Source organism: Orcinus orca, chromosome 15 (assembly GCF_937001465.1).
Source record: "Orcinus orca chromosome 15, mOrcOrc1.1, whole genome shotgun sequence".
NCBI lineage: Eukaryota > Metazoa > Chordata > Mammalia > Artiodactyla > Delphinidae > Orcinus > Orcinus orca.
This window is the reverse complement of record NC_064573.1, coordinates 12,096,792-12,113,854: the sequence shown is the minus strand read 5'-3', so window position 1 is coordinate 12,113,854 and position 17,063 is coordinate 12,096,792. Positions and strand designations below refer to the sequence as shown.

At 40.8% G+C, this 17,063-nt stretch overlaps 1 protein-coding gene across 1 annotated transcript; it reads left to right on the top strand.

Moving 5' to 3' along the window:
- Positions 1–309: 309 nt before the first annotated feature.
- LOC101270776 (plasminogen activator inhibitor 2) lies at positions 310–14,749 on the top strand. Its single transcript, XM_012532432.3, has 8 exons — positions 310–463; positions 4,249–4,428; positions 7,860–7,979; positions 9,320–9,448; positions 9,957–10,074; positions 12,678–12,820; positions 13,305–13,469; positions 13,786–14,749. Exons 2-8 carry the CDS (start codon positions 4,258–4,260, stop codon positions 14,188–14,190), a joined length of 1,251 nt encoding a protein of 416 aa, XP_012387886.1. The 5' UTR covers positions 310–463; positions 4,249–4,257; the 3' UTR covers positions 14,191–14,749.
- Positions 14,750–17,063: the final 2,314 nt, after the last annotated feature.

The window sequence follows — 17,063 nt, the reverse complement described above, 5'->3', positions numbered from 1 at the left end:
TGGGGGCGGCTTAGATTCAGAAGAGAAAGGATTCCATTGCTTTTAAGTATTGCAAAGAGCTCCCAGGCCACCCTTGTCAAAAGATAGAAGGGATGTTGCAGAACTTGGTACTATGAGAACAAGTACCAAACAACAATTTCGTACTATGAGAACAAGAACAAACAGGAGCTGACAGGTTTTAGCTAGTTTTTACAGGCATGTGTAGATATTGCCAAATTCTTAAGTTTCTGAATGACGTCATCCTCCCAACAAATTTCTTAAATGATGCCTTAGCAAACAAGCAATTCTATCCTAACGATGTGTTTCTGAGTAAAATGTTGACTCACTCAAAGGATACAGATTAGAAAGAGAGAGAAGAAAATGCTCTGTGGGAGGGGCAGAGCTTTATAAAACCAGTCATCGCCATGCCTGAACTCTTAACAACTCTCAGAGGACCGTTTCTTGTCAGACAGAGAATAACCAGGTATTTCAGTCATTTCCATGTCTATCTCTATGAAATATGGTTTTATTTTGCACACTTGTATTATTAATATAATGAAAATTAAAATGTGGGATGTTTTTAGAAGATGGGTGAAAATTTACTGGTGTTTTCTTGTTTTGTTGTTTGTTTGAGAATATTTTAGTTCTAGATTTGAATTAAATTTATAGCAAGACCTAATCTTAAATCTCAGAGGCCAGCAAAGGCCTGTGTAACATTCATCAAACCAAAAGGTACATTTAGGTTGTGATGTCAATTTTACCAAACAGCTTAGAATGTGTATATTCTTTACTAGTTAGTGTTTGGCACTGAACTTGATGAGAATAGCTAGACCAATTAAAATGTATTAATTTAGCAACTGAAAGTAATCTATAAATTGTGTATACATATAATAAAGGCAAAAAAGATGACTCAGTTTTTAATCTAAAACAATCAGAAATTAAGCAGGAAGCTGGGTTGGGTCAGTTCAATACCAAAATACCTTTATTGAATTTAGTTCAATAATCAGTCAATCTAGTGAGATGGGAAAAATCAGCCAAATTAGTTGCTGGATTGACTGAAGTAATAGTTCAGTAATAGTAATAAATCATTTAATACCCCATAGACAAACAATTACTCATGATGAAAGTCATCAAATATCAGAAAATGTCTTTACTTTTGTGGAGGGAGAATTTGGTAATTTGAAAGGGAAATTTCCTTGAAGTTATTGTTTTCTCTGTGTTCTCATTAATTTTTGTGGTCAATTTCAGAATATCTGCACCGTGTCATTGCAAAAAAAATTATTTAAAATGCTACAGCAAACTGAAATCTAACCTGCGATGCCAACGAGCCCAGCAACTGTTGTAGTGGCTCTGGCAGCACCTCCCAAGTTCTTTGTCACCTGTGCCAAGTTTCAGTGGCACATCTGTCAACTTGTTTTACAGGAACGGACACAGACATCATGGAGCCCAGCCCCACATATGCTTTTCATCCGTTTGTTCTTCTAAAGAGAATATTCAATGTTGATTAGGAATATAACCTCCGGAAGCTGATAAAGTTGTGTAACTCTGGTGTTAAGAAATTCACAACAGGTGCTACCTAAGAGGTTATGCTATCTGATGTCACTCAGTGATTCAGTTTTACATGGTCTTCTTAGGCAGACTCTCACCTAAATGTAAGGTGTGGATTTGTTAGAGAATCAGAAGATACTATATATATATATATATATATATATATATATATATAAACTTCTCAAACCTTATTTGAAAGGTCTGTAGGAAAAGCACTAGAGTTGGAATCAGAAGGCTGAGATTCAATCTAGGCTTTGAAACCAGCTGTGCAACCAACATCTTCATATTTTCATTGCTATAATAGGAATTACTAGGTTTAGTGGGCAAGTAATTATGCAAGTTAAATAAGGTAGTGAGGCCGAAGGAATTTGGTAACTGCAATATAGACAACACATATTATTTTTTATGATAAATGCAGTTAATTGTACCTGATCTTAAAGATAAAATTTAGACTACTTTTAAAAGAAGTACATGCATCTGGGATGATCCAATTCTGTCCTAATTCATTTTTTATTTCTTTATACAGTCAACTGAAATCCTAACGTGGCATTAAAACCCTCTCTGATAGTTTGTCTTGACACTTAAAGTTTGTTAGTGTCAAAGTGACAGACTATGGAGGTCGTTTTAAAGAATTAGGTATAGGAGAGGCCTCCATTGATTTTTCTGGCTCTGATCCCTTATTTATTTTTTCACACAATAGAGAAATATTTATTTATATTATTCTCAGTTTGTTTCTGAAATGTTACTGAGATAATTTACAAACAAAGGTCTACCCAGGACTAATTCATCATAAAGATGATTTTAAATTGTAGAAGGAAGAGAAAACAAATTTCTGAGCCGCCCAAGGTTATCTATCCTCAGTGATGAAGCAAGAGAAAAAACTGGTGATTTTAGTCTTTAACTTAATAAGCCTTCCAGGAGTATTACACACTTGCTTCCTTCCTCTTTTTATCTCCTCTTTCTAGCATTTCTCTAACTAGTAACTGGCCTAAACTCCTACACACAGCCGTGAGGTTAAACACCAGCAGGTAAAGCAGTGAGCGACATTGGACAGAGTGGGTTTCTGAAGCAGACCCGGGCTTGAATCCCTGCACCATTACATACAAACTCTGTGACCTTATACAAGTTGCTTACCCTCTCTGGGCATCAGGATGTAACCTATACAGTAAAGATCCTAATATCTACCTCATACAGATCCCATGAATATTAAATATTAAAGGAGACAAGAAGACATGAGAGAGTTCTGGGGACAAGTTTTACCTAATTTACTATTTTGTCTTGAAAAAATACAATTGAGTGGTATTTCCCATAAGAAATTTTGACGCAAATTGCAATCACTTTCTTCAAAAGAAATGTTGGTGAACCAAGTGTTCACATAAAACATCCATGGATTAGGGTGATGTGAGCCTGGGAGGCCCTGCTGAGTGAGTCCAAGCCTAAAGAGCTGCAGGACGTGCCTCATGGGGCAGCTCCCCAGCCACTGTCACAAGAAGGTTTCCTGTAGGTGATGAGTCTCAGCGTCGCTTGGTGTATTTATAGATTTTGGTAATTGCAGGGTGTGTGTTAAGCCGCTACGAAATCATAAGGTACAGTTTGTCGGCCAGAATCAACAGGTGTGTCCAAGCGTTCGGCTGCATTCAGAGCCTTAGGTCATGGAGGGCGTGTCTGTTATTTATCTTCAGATGGTGGATGGTGTGTGTGTGTGTGTGTGTGTGTGTGTTCTATAGCCCCAGGACCACCCCTGCAATGGGACCTGGCATTGACTTCCCTACTAGGGATGGTGGGAGGAGGGGGCCTTTCCAGCTCTCCCAGTAATGAACTGCTCAGCTCAGGGATTGCTTTGGTAGAAAGGCTATGGTGTGTGTGAGTGGAGGGGTGTAGGTATGCGAGGTAGGGCTGTGTAAAAATGCCCACTCTCAAACGGTGAGTCTAGGTCACTTCTAGAAGCAAGAAATTTGAAAGAAGTTTGACCATCTCCATTGGCGCCAATCAGAGTGTATATGCACGTGGCATACATGTGAATATGCATGTATTTGCCTGTGTGTGTGTGTGTGTGTGTGTGTGTGTGTGTGTGTGGTGTGTATCTGTGGGTACAACACAGAGGCTGAGAACATGACCCTGGAGGCTGGCTACCCACCTACCACCTTCAATTTCCAGTCCTTCCCCTTATAGTCGAGTGACACTGGTCACTTTTCTTCTTCTCTCTGGGCAGTAGTTTCTTCCTTTGTAAAACAGGAATAGCAATGCCTTCCTCAGAGGGTTTCCATAAAGATTAACTGGTTACTACAGGTGAGATGTTTAAAACAGCCTCCGTTGTACAGTAAGATTTCGATAAAGGCTATTTATTGTTATTGCTGGTATTATTATGATGTGCAGTGTCACTACTCATCACATGACTGCTCCCTCTATCTCAGGATTGGCTACATAATCTGCAGTAGCCAGTGCAAAGGAAAATGCAGGGCCCTTTGTTTAAAATTATGAAGAATTGCAAGGTTGTGGGAGCAGCGCATCGTACCGAGTGTGGGACCCTTTGTGGCTGCACAGGTCCCAGGATCACGATGCTGCTGTCCCTGCTCTACCTCATGCTCTTGGATGAAAGGAGAACAGAGAGGGAACCCCTGCCCCGTGCAGGGTACAGCCTGTACTACTCTGCTGACATCACTTAAAATGTTGAGTCATCTTTTAGAGCTGTTTATTTTTTTCCCCTCACTTTCCTTCTAGATTGAAACAATGGAAGAACTTTGCAAGGCAAACACAATCTTTGCCCTCAGTTTCTTCAGCCATCTGGCAAATACAAGTGCTGCCACCCAGAATCTCTTCTTCTCTCCATGGAGCATCTCCTCCACCATGGCCATGATCTACCTGGGTGCCAGGGGCAACACTGCAGACCAGATGGCCAAAGTAGGTTTCTGTTAAAGTTCCAAATTAGAACAGAATGATTCCTGAACTGAATTGTAGAACTGCTCTGATTACATGCCTGAGACATCTTGACTCTAACAAGGTCAGCAATCATCACAAGCCATTACAACACAAGTTCCTTAGATTCAAATCTATAAAACAGCCAAACCACAAACACCCTCAGTGGTAGACAGCAGAAATTGTACCAGAATTTCTTATCCTGCAAGGTTAGAAAGGGTTAATAGTGACAACGTCTTATATTTGATAGTATAAATGCTTATATTTTTCAAAGTATTTGCAAGCTTTATCTCTATTGGTTTTAAGACAAGTGTTATTTAACACAGTGGGGAGAGTGGCAGTGGGAATGAAGCACTTTTCCCAGGGCTTCTTCTGGTTTCCACCCTCCTAGCTCAGGTTCCTTCCATTCATGTAAAGAATTCCTTCCAGTGGTTTTAAGAGAGTGTCACCAAGGGAAAAGATATCCCAGACCCATGATCTCTGCACTCTGGGAGATGCACAGAGAGCAGTGTGACTTCAGAGGACCTCAGCCAACATTCTCAACCCCATGAGTTCACGTCAACAAAATGGGGCTGACGTGATGGCCAGTCCTCAAAGTCAAGGACAGGGTGTGGGACAGCATTGTGAGCTATTTCTGTTAAGGCCACTGGCTTCCTTCCTTGGTGAAGGAAGCTGACACCAGCTCAGTCAGGGGACCCTTTCACTAAGTCTGGGGCCATGGAAATATATTGAACTACTTCAACTGTACATGGCAATGGTCCTATGGGATGAATTCAGCACCATTAAAATTCACATGATCCTGTATTTCCCAGGTCAGTGACCAGACAAAGTAATATATAATTAAAATTCTTTCCTATTCCCATATGTACAAACATTAAAATTGAATGCTTTAAGTACAGGCTCTGGTTTCTCACCAACAAGGATTCTGTTCTCAGCCACGCCAAAATGCTGCCGGCTACTTTTGAGTTTCCCAGGAGAACTGCAACTGAGTGTGTGCATATAGATAGATGGATATCTCCTTCCAGGTACACGGTGACCCATTTAAGATGGGTCTTGTTTGGAGTGGCCCACAGAGAGCGTTGGCCTATCTCACTGCAGCAGGAAAAGGGATGGAAGTGTCACTCCCTGCGTTTGTGGCAGTTTAAACATCAAGACTTACAACAAAATCCAGTTGCTCACATCTGAGAGCAGCAACATTTTGCAAAACTCCTTCCCTCTATTTTCTTTGCCTTGAAAAGAATAAGTGCAGTGAACTCTATTAAAAACTTTAGAGAACATCAGGGTCTTCATTTTTTAGATGTAAAGGCATCAGAAGCAATATTTCTTTGAGGACAAATGCCAAATGAAGTGCTCTAGGTACGTAAAGTAAAAAATGGGATTTTGATGCAAAAGGAAAATTAACTTATTGGTCACTCGACACAACACAGCTTTTCTGTGTTTGGCAAGTGCTTTCAGCACATGGGACAAGGGGTTTATATAGTTTTCTTGTAACTGTGCTGCATGGGCAGATTTTAAAATTCAAAGACAAATTTGGTTAATTCCCTACTAAAAAACGAGGAGAAGCTCTTTGGTTGGAGGAGGAAGCAGGGATTTTGGGGACAGACCTGCCTGTGTTTGGGTGGTAACTTTGCCATTTACCAGGTGTGTGAGGGAAGGCATTTCAACTCTCTGAGCCTCAGTTTTCTTTCTTTTTTCTTGTGGTACGCGGGCCTCTCACTGTCGCGGCCTCTCCCGTTGTAGAGCACAGGCTCCGGACGCGCAGGCTCAGCGGCCATGGCTCACGGGCCCAGCCGCTCCGCGGCACGTGGGATCTTCCCGGACCAGGGCACGAACCCGTGTCCCCTGCATCAGCAGGCGGACTCTCAACCACTGCGCCACCAGGGATGCCCAGTTTTCATATTTTTAAAAGGAGAATGAAAATGCATAACCGGCAAGATGGGTGTGAAGATTAGAAAGAATAGGAGAAGCACGTGTTAGAACTAAAAGTTATCATAGCTGACACTTATAGTGCCCTGGCCAGGCACCTTTCTAAGAACGTTTTATAGTTTACCCACAGAATACAAAATCCTGTGAGGTAGGTGCTCTGATTACCATAGTCCTTTCATAGAAATGAGAAATTTAGGGCAAGAAGAGGCCACACAGTTGGGAATTGATACAGCTGGTAAAGGTGACATAGTTGTAATGGAATAAAGGAATGCGTGGAAGGGATGAACTCTTACAGAGCACAAGCGATGTGAGAGCAGCAGTTGTACTGTTACCAGCTCTTCTCTTTAGGGTAAGGCCACGGACCTGCCCAGGCCGAGCCGCCTCTCTGGGCAGGGTGCATCCCTCAGCGTGGCCCGGGTCACCTCACATCCCCCCTCCTGCAGAGACTCTCGCAGTGACTCGGGAGGCCTTTAGTGCTAGCTCCAAGACCCCATCAGTCTCCTTAAAAGGGAGGACAACCGGAGAAGCTGTTACATGAAATATTCTTCCCTTACGTGGCGGCAGAGTCAGACCACTTCTTTTCAAAGAGTATTAGGTAAGACTCATAATGTGTGATCTGAAGAGCAGAGAGAGACCCCACAAATCCTAACACCTCTCCTTCCAGCCTGGAGATTCACCACCTGCTGGACAAGCCTGCCTTTCCTTCCTTAGCAGAACGTCTACCTCTCCTAGGACCCCACGGGGATGGGACCCAAAGGATGTTGGAGGTGGGAGTGGGTGGGTAGCAGGGCCAGGCTCGGGGGTGCTGAGACTGGCTGAGCCAGGCTGGGAAGGCTCCAGTTTGGGGAAGGCCTCCTGAGGGCCCTCCCGGGGCCAGTGTGCACCTACCAGCTTCACTGCTATCCTGATCTGCCACTGACAACATAAAGAGATTCATATTGTCATCTTACCTCTGCCATTTGCCCCCCACATGGACAGACGTGTGGGATTTCTTTATGTGTAAATAAGGGATGTGCAAATATTTTAGGTGATCCCTGTAATATTGAGTGACCTGCTTTTATGTTTAAGCTAGCTGTGGCTTGTAGTTTTTGACAGGTTAGAAGTGTGTAATATATAAGGCCACTGAATAGAGAGATACAAGGTTGGGAGTTAACCTTATTGCTTCCTTCAGAATACTGGCATGTTTTCAAGGCAACTTATGGGTTGGGTTATAATTTAGATAATTTAGAGGTTATAAATCATCTCATCATAACAATTTGCCGTCAGAATGGCCAGCCTATGAATTAGTATAAAATAGTTCGTGCTGAGTCCTGTGAAGGACACTTCCGCTGGCTGACACATGTTACATATGAAGAGCATCTATGCTTGTTACCATACACAAAGACAGGAAACGAGAGTAGGACCACTAAGAGGAGCTTGAGAGCCATTGGTTTAAAAGTTACGTAATGCAGCAGGAAAATGTACCCAATTCTCTGGAATTCCAATTGTAGGTGCTTCAGTTTAACAAAGGTGGAGACCACAAAGTCGCCCCAGACACCCAAGAGATCTTCACCAGTTGTGAATTCACACAGAAGATCCAGAGGGGCACTTATCCTGATGCTATTCTGAAGGTATCTGACTCATCCATTTCTATTTCTTTTGTATTTTATTTCCAGAATATTCTTGTCTTAAAATCACAGTATTAGACAGGGAAGGAACCTAGTACAACTTCCCTCCTTCATAGAAAGACAACTAAGGCTCACAGTCCTTGAGTAAATATCCTACTCTGATAAGTAAGGGCAGAGCCAGGGTAGAATCCAGACTTCACGACTTCCAGGCCAAGACTACTTCTAAATTCCATCACCCCACTCTGCCATTAGTTGGGGATGTATAATTTATTCTAATGCCATTGTGGAGACTCCTAGAATACACATGCATAGATGCAGATTTCCAGAGTAAGGGGTGACAAGTAATTGAGGAATGGAGAAGGCCCGGCTTGGTGACTTCATGAAAGGTCACTGACCCTCAAATATCCTTTATGTCCTCCCCTTCTATCTCCTATGATCTATCTATCTATCTATCACCTATCTATCATCTATCTATCTACCTACTATCTATCATCTATCTATCTATCTATCTATCTATCTATCTATCTATCTATCTAATCTCTTCAGCTAATCTATCTCACGTAGTCATTTCTTTTCCCAATACTCCATTTCCTTAAACACCAGCTATCCAGCTACATTGTAGGAGATGCGCTCCTATGGGTAAACAACTTCCACGATCACACTCCTAAGTTAGGTTATGGGGAGATACCCCACATAGCTTTCTCCTTGGGAATCCTGATGCTCCATCTGCCTGTCAGTCGGGGAGTTATGGACTTAGGAGGGGAAGAGGCCCCTTCAGTATGGAGATGCTGCCAGGTCTGAATGGACAGCAGTCCAGCTGCAGGGCTCTGACCTCTGCTTCACCCAGGCGCTGTGGTGACTAAGCCCTGTTTGTGTCATCGTGCTTACAAACTTCAGGTTGGGGATTGGAATTTCCCTCAATTTCCTGCTTTCTAAAACCCAGATTTTCCACTTCACAGACTACCCCTTAATTATAAAACGGTACTTGCAGAAGTTCTATGAACTTTTTAAAGAACACTTCTAAGGCAACATTTTAATATAATAAAAATTGCTTACAGACTTTGTAGTTCAGGAGACTGTAAAAGGAGCCTTTCTTCTAGGATCTTTGTTACTTCATGGTTCAATCCAGTCCGTAGGCACAGTAAAATCTGAAACAAATAAAAAAAATTAGCTGATATTATCCATATCAACAATGTTTCCTCAGAGATTCCTCTAACGCGCCAGAAAAAAGTATACTTTAATACAGCATTTTATTGATGTACTGGAAAAAATACCATTGCTTAAGAAATATCTTGTTTAGGAGTCTTGAGTTACATAAAGAGAGTCTCTCTTTTCTGTTTAAGGCACAAGCTGCAGACACAATCCATTCATCCTTCCGTTCTCTCAGCTCCGCCATGAAAACGTCCACAGGGGAGTATTTATTGGAAAGTGCCAATAAGCTGTTTGGCGATAAGTCTGCAAGATTCAGGGAAGTAAGTGAAACGTGCGATTTAAATGGCAGGGCCCCAAACTTACAGGGAGGTCAGTTTTAAAGCTGTTCTCTCTTATTCATGCTGAGGGAGTCAGAATTCCACATGGGTTCCCTTAGACTCCCTAAGGCCATTGGACACTATCCAACGCAGCTATCCCTATGCTCCCTCTGTGGGTGCTTTCTCTCCCTGCTGCAAAATTCCCACCTGTGAGTCGTAAGTCAGGAAGAGCACAGCTGATGTCCAGAGCCTCTATCCCCACACCCGACGTCTCCCCTTGTACCCAGTGGTCATAATGCAAAGCGTGCAGGACAGCAAATAGAATTGGGACTGGAGTTGGGGGTGGAGGTCAAGAGAACACATATAATCAGCCCCCCTAGCCAACCTCCACCCCTACCCCTACCTCAGGCTCCCCAGTCTTGACAGGAAGCCTGTAATTTATAATTACACCAAGGCTTGTTCAGTATATATTCTATGTAAACTTTGTCTTTTTTTTTTTTTTGCTTTAAAGAGATACATGCAGCTCTCCAAGAAATATTACTCTACAGAACCCCAGGCAGTTGACTTCCTAGAACGTGCAGAAGATGCCAGAAAAAAGATTAATTCCTGGGTCAAGACTCAAACCAAAGGTAAAACCAAGGAAGTAGTTTCTGCTCTTCTTTCCACTTAGAAAGCACTTATGTAGTTTTTAGAAAACCATCCTTAGCCCTTACTCCCAACCTTAGTTATTTTGATTAATGTAACCTGATTCTTGTTGAGCCACGTGGTGTTTTAAGTGAGAAAAAAATAATTGAGGTCTACTAATAGAAGACATATATTCAGTACTTAAATAATCTGATTTTGGATATTACCTTAGAATAGAATATAAGAGGAGACAGCTCTTTTCTAACATAGGACATACCAGTATTGGAATAATTGTGACTCTGTGTCTACTGTGGACAAAAACAAAGAAAAAAGGCGTGACCTTCAAATGAGTAATTGGTGTGAGAATACTAGCAATGGAAATAGGAGGGATCATAAAATTTTAACTCTTTCTTCTGTTTCACCATTCAGAGTCAGTATGTTGTCAAGTTCTTTTGGTCCCTGCTCCATCTCTCCTGGATTGTCTAAGCTACTTCTACCTTTGTAATGCATGTCCTTAATTCTTTGTTGTTTTTTAATTTTTAAAAATTTATTTTATTTTTTTAACATCTTTATTGGAGTATAACTACTTTACAATGGTGTGTTAGTTTCTGCTTTATAACAAAGTGAATCAGTTATACATATACATACATCCCCATATCTCTTCTCTCTTGCGTCTCCCTCCCACCCTCCCTATCCCACCCCTCTAGGTGGTCACAAAGCACTGAGCTGATCTCCCTGTGCTATGCGGCTGCTTCCCACTAGCTGTCTATTTTACGTTTGGTAGTGTATATATGTCCATGCCACTCTCTCACTTTGTCACAGCTTACCCTTCCCCCTCCCCATATCATCAGGTCCATTCTCTAGTAGGTCTGTGTCTTTATTCCCATCTTGCCCCTAGGTTCTTCATGACCTTTTTTTTTTTTCCTTAGATTCCCATCCAAAATCCCACTACCTGTTAGTAGTGAAGCTGGGGTTCCCTCTTCTTCTGAGCCTTAGTCTATTTCTGGAATTCTTCAATTGGATGTTTAAAGTGTTTGCTAACTTAATGCAAAAAATGGATTTTCATTTACCTCCTGTGTTTAAAACATTGTTTCAAGCCATAGTGTGGTGTCTTGGTTTCTTCGTTACCACAGTGGAAAAAACACATGAACTAAGTTCTATAGAATTTTTAAAAAATGTTTTGTTTCTCTGAAAATAGTTGATCTACTTTAGTTCTTCATTTCTAGATTTTTAAATTACTGCTGTAAAATATTGACACACCACTGACAAAAATGAAGCAGGGAAAGTGAAGATTAACAGAAGTGAAAGTAAAAAGGTATTGCAAAATTAAAGAGACTCATGAAAGTCTTGCTTTTTTGAGAACAGCAAGAATTTCTCTTCTCTTTAAGCATTTGTGTTGAATGGCTGTAAATCAATCAGTGGAATTGCCAAAATGCCAAGTAGTCATTTGGGCTCATTGTTTTAGAAAATTTTATAATAATTTGAGACAATTTCTGTTTTATTTGTTAGGATCAAATACTAGTTTTTCCATATGCATTACAGAGTTAAATAAAGTCCTAGTAGATTTCTGTGGTAACCAAGAATTTTAATTCCCTGAGGGATATATTGAATAGAAATACTGAATGACTATACTGAAGCTGGTCAGACTACAGTGACCTTTTTGTTCGTGTCCTATATCTGTCAGTAGGAATGGAAGACGGTGGAATTCTGACCAGCTGACAAGCATTGCGACCTTGGGAGGGTTGCTAATCTCTCTTACTATGATGTTCATTTGTATAAAATGACAATAATAATACCTACTAGAGTAGTTGTGAGGATTAAATAAAATAATGTATTTAGTGGTTGAAATATTGCAGAGCAGGTATTCACTATAAGTGGCCTGTCTCTTAAACCAACTATAAAAAAAAAATCACGTTCAGATGTTATCATTTCTGAGAACCTTCTCTGACTCCTCACTTGTTTACTCCCTTCTCTGTGATGTCATAGTTCTCTGCATTATTTAGCTCTCTTATAGAACTTATCACACATTGTTTCCTGACTGATTTAGAATCTCTCTTCCAATATTCTCAGTCCCACCAGGACAAATCTTCCTTTCTCACTTCATGAATCTGTGCTACTCCTGGTGTAGGTCTAGCCCAACTTCCAAAAAACTGTTTTTGGGTCAATGAATGGGTCACAGGGATAGACCGTCTAGACCAGATCTTGAAGGAGCCCTAGTGACATATGTACTGTGGAAAGGCACTATTATGTTCCTTAAGTGACTCTTTTTCACTCCCATCCGAATTAACTAACTTCATACAACTACAAAACTTTGAGAAAGAGTATAAAAGGAACTTAAAATTTTTTTCCAAGTCTGATAGTAATTCTAAACCTTAATTGCATTACTTCTTCATTTTCTCTTGGATTTTGCAAACCTCAGAAATCTGGTCTCAGTTTTACTTATGATTTAGGTAAATCGAGAGAAAAACTTAAGCTTGAAGGTCAACATCTCTGCAGAGTTTGATAAATGTGGATGCTGAGTTTGATGGTGACTCAAAAGATTCAAGAAATCATGATAACTTTACAGTTCTTAATCATGAAACCTAAACATATATCATATTTTCTGTAGGCAAAATCCCAAACTTGTTACCTGAAGGTTCTATAGATGCAGAGACCAAGATGGTCCTGGTGAATGCTGTCTACTTCAAAGGAAATTGGAAAACTCCATTTCAGAAGAAATTAAACAGGCTTTATCCTTTCCGTGTGAACTTGGTACGAGACAATGAGACAGATTTTCTTAACGTATATTTTAGGGCCTTTGACAAAATAGAGAAAGAAAAGTTAGGGACCACTCACTGATACTTGCACATAATTTGCTAGTTATAAGTTATGCACATTGGATAGTTGATTGACTCTATTCCATTTTTTGACCTGTCAAACTAGATTAATAATAATATCCAACTCAAATTATTGTTGTAAGGATTCAACGAGATTTTGCAGAGTTCTTGGCCCCTAGTAGGTACTCAACAAGTGTTTCAGTATTATTATAATTGTCCATCTTATTACTAATGGGTATAATTTTGAAAAAGCTAAATAGATCAGAGCCACTGTCAGGGTATACAAATAATTTATTTTGTTGATTTTTAGAAACATAGTTCTTCAGAACGAAAGCAGAACCCATTCTCTTTTACGTCTGATTGTAAATCTTTTGACATCTTAGTATCTACTTTCATATTTTACTTTTTAATAATTTTAGACTCAGCGCAAAGAAGTACAGATGATGTTCTTGCATGAAAAGCTGAACATTGGACACATAGAAGACCTAAAGGTCCAGATTCTAGAACTGCCCTATGCTGGATATGTCAGTATGTTCCTGTTGCTTCCAGATGAAATTGCTGAATGTTCTACTGGCTTGGAGTTGGTAAGGCATTCCAACTTCCATTGTTTTAAACTTCTGGGGCTAAACTTACCTTGGCATATGTCTACAACTTGGGAAATGGTGTGCAGTTTCTCATGGAAATATGTGAATTGGTTGAGAGGAACAGTGCCAGGTCTCACACTTTCACTCAAAGGCTTAAACTTACGTCATACATGCTACTTTCTTGCAAAATTTTTACCAAACTAGTAAATTTTAATATCACCCACGCTATAGTGAAGTTAAAGTCACTGATTGTTAACATCAGAAGTTGTTTTCCTTCTCTGCTAAGCACTCACTGGTTTTGCTTTTGGACTTGTAGCTGGAAAGTGAAATCACTTATGACAAACTCAACAAGTGGCTCAGCGAAGACACCATGGTTGAGGATGATGTGGAGGTGTATGTCCCCCGGTTCAAATTAGAAGAGCATTATGAACTCAAGTCCATTCTCATGAGCATGGGCATGGATGATGCCTTCAGCCAGGGCCAAGCCAATTTCTTAGGCATGTCTGAAAAGAATGACCTGTTTCTGTCTGAAGTGTTCCATCAAGCCTCTGTGGACGTGAACGAGCAGGGCACTGAAGCAGCTGCTGGCACTGGGGCCATTATGTCGGGGAGAACTGGCCATGGAGGCCCACGGTTTGTGGCGGACCATCCTTTCCTCTTCTTTATCATGCACAAGATAACCAAGAGTATCCTCTTTTTTGGCAGATTTGCCTCACCCTAGTTTCCGTTTCTGCACAGGATGTTGTAATGTGAGGTATAAGCCTCAGAATTGCTCTAAGGGCCGAAACTTTAGCAACCTTCTGTACATATTTGTTTTTCTGAACAACTTCTATTACACAGTGAATATAAATACAGAAGTAGCTTGACATCTGTCAGTCATAACATTACCACCCTATTAATCATTTGGTCTCCTAAAATGGGATGATATGTCACTTAGTTCTTCCTTACCCTTAGTTTATTTTATTGCCTTACCTTTTACTGTATTATTTATTATTTTATATAATGGTTTTTTATTATTGTTCACTGTCTAGTGTAGCTGATACAGTTACAGAAGCATGTCATCACTTATTTTTCTTTCTAAGGAAATGCACTTATTTGTTCTTATAATGAAGGACGAGCAGGTGTCCTTCCATGCCCTTCTGTGATAAAAACCTAGAAGCAAGCATTGAACAACAGGAAAATATGAGTGGTGTGCATTTCTAGCATTATGTATCACATAGATGTGTCTGTAACTTATGGAAGGTTGTGAATATATTAAAAATAGACATGTTTCCACACAACTATTCGTTTGTTGTCATTCTGTTGGGTCTTTAGGTCATAAGACTTGTTTACCTTGATTCTCAGGAATCAGGTATCATGGCTCATTTGTGAGAACCAAGAAGAAATAAACAGAATAAAGGAGCCAAAGGAGAGGCTGCTGTATAGCCCAGGGAGCTCAGCTCAGTGCTCTGTGATGACCTAGAGGGGTGGGATGGGAGTGGCGGGGAGGGAGGCGTGAGAGGGAGGGGATATGGGGATACATGTACACATATAGATGACTCACTTTGTTCTACAGCAGAAACTAACACAACATTGTAAAGCAATTATACTCCAATAAAAAAAAAATGACAATAAAAGGAGCCAAAGGAATAAGCGACCGTCTTGCAAGGAGCTCCAATGTTGGCGGGGGGGATGGAGTTGTGGGAAAAATGGATTAGAGCTGTCTTCTCACAGCAGCAAAAGGTATAGCAATTCAAAAGAATAGCTTGGGTCAGAGCCCTTTGGGGACACCTGTGTTCAAACCTCAAGGACATCAGGAATAAACACCAAGTCTAGTGGTCCAGACATAGAATCAAGGTCATAATCATTGATTGAGGTGAGCGTTCAGAGGGGTAGAGATGAACTTGGCTCAAGAGCAGAAGGGCAACATACAATGGGAAATATTGCCTAAGTGTGTTTTTCTTAAATAGCACTGAATGCTTTTGAGTGGATCAGAGAAGAACATAATTTAAGTCCTAAGAACAAAGGAAGGGCTTCCCTGGTGGCGCAGTGGTTGAGGGTCCGCCTGCCGATGCAGGGGATGCGGGTGCGTGCCCTGGTCTGGGAAGATCCCACATGCTGCGGAGCGGCTGGGCCCGTGAGCCATAGCCGCTGAGCCTGCGCGTCCGGAGCCTGTGCTCCGCGGCGGGAGGGGCCACAGCAGTGAGAGGCCCGTGTACCGCAGAAAAAAAAAAAAAAAAAGAACGAAGGAAGACCTGAGGTTTAAGGGAGCTGAGCTGGCTGCAGATTCTGGCTACAGAAGTGTGGCTGGATCCTGGAAATGTATTCCGGTGTCACCGTCCCTACGATGAAAGCCAGGGATGGGTGACCTACTGGAGCATGGTGGCTAAAAAGGTAACCTCAGGACATTGACTTAACTGCATCCAAATCCCAGTTCTAACACTTAGGAGTTATTTAACCACAAGCCGGGAAATGATGCTTCTTCATGCTTCAGTTTTCTTTCAGTGTAAACTAGGGAAAACAATGCTTTTCTCATAAGGTTGCTGTGATGGTAAAATGAATTCATACAGAACAAGCAATTAAAAGAATGCTTAGCATGTACAGTACTTAATACATACTAGCGATAACGATTATTTTCTTTGTCAGTAATAAAACTGTCTCACTGTCAGCTGGTCAAACATAGAGTCCCAGAAAATTATTCTTATAATTCTTTAAGGCTTGAATTGTGGTTTGTTTCCTCTAAATCAGACGTTCTTGAAAATTAGGGGTTCTTCCTTGCATTCTCCTACTTACTTTTAGATTCATATTTTAAATGTACTTTAATAATTCACTCAGCAATGCGATAAGTAGTAACTTTCTGAATTGTTGTGAGTCTTAAGATATTCATATTTCACCATGATTATTGAATTAGAGCACGAGTATAGAATTCTAGGTTCAAAGCATTCTTCAGCACTTTAAGGGCACAATTTTATCATCTCCCAGCACCAAAGTTGCGGATGGGAAAGTTGATGTCAAGATAATTCTTGCTTCTTGTAGTTTTAATTATTTTATTTTTGTTTTTGATGATGTTCTTGATATTTCATTGCATTAAGAGTATTTTTAAATGGTTTAAAAATTTTATCTTGTTCATCAGGAGATGTTTTCCATCTGGAAACTTGTACCTTGGTTCATTGCTGGGAAACTCTCAGCCGTTGCTATGGCCCGAATGTTTGTTCCCCCAACACATATGTCGAACACCTAATCCCCAATGTGATGGTCTTTGTAGGTGGGGCCTTGGGGAGGTAATTAGTATTAGAATTAGTCATGAGGGTAAGTCCCCGGGATGTAATTAGTGTTCTTATAGGGAAATGAAAAAACAAAAGCTCTCAACCAAGTAAAGACAAGTAGGCAACCATCTGTGAACCAGGAAGACAGCCCTCAGCAAGAACCCGATCACAGACCTGCAGCCTCCAGGACTGTGAAAAATGAATGCTTGTTGTTTAAGCCACCCAGTCAGCAGTGCTCTGTTATGTCAACCCAGACTGAATAAGAAAACCATTATCCACTCAACTCTCTCAGCCCCACCCTATCTACTCTCTTCTTCTGGATTCCTATTTGAATAATATTGATGTACCT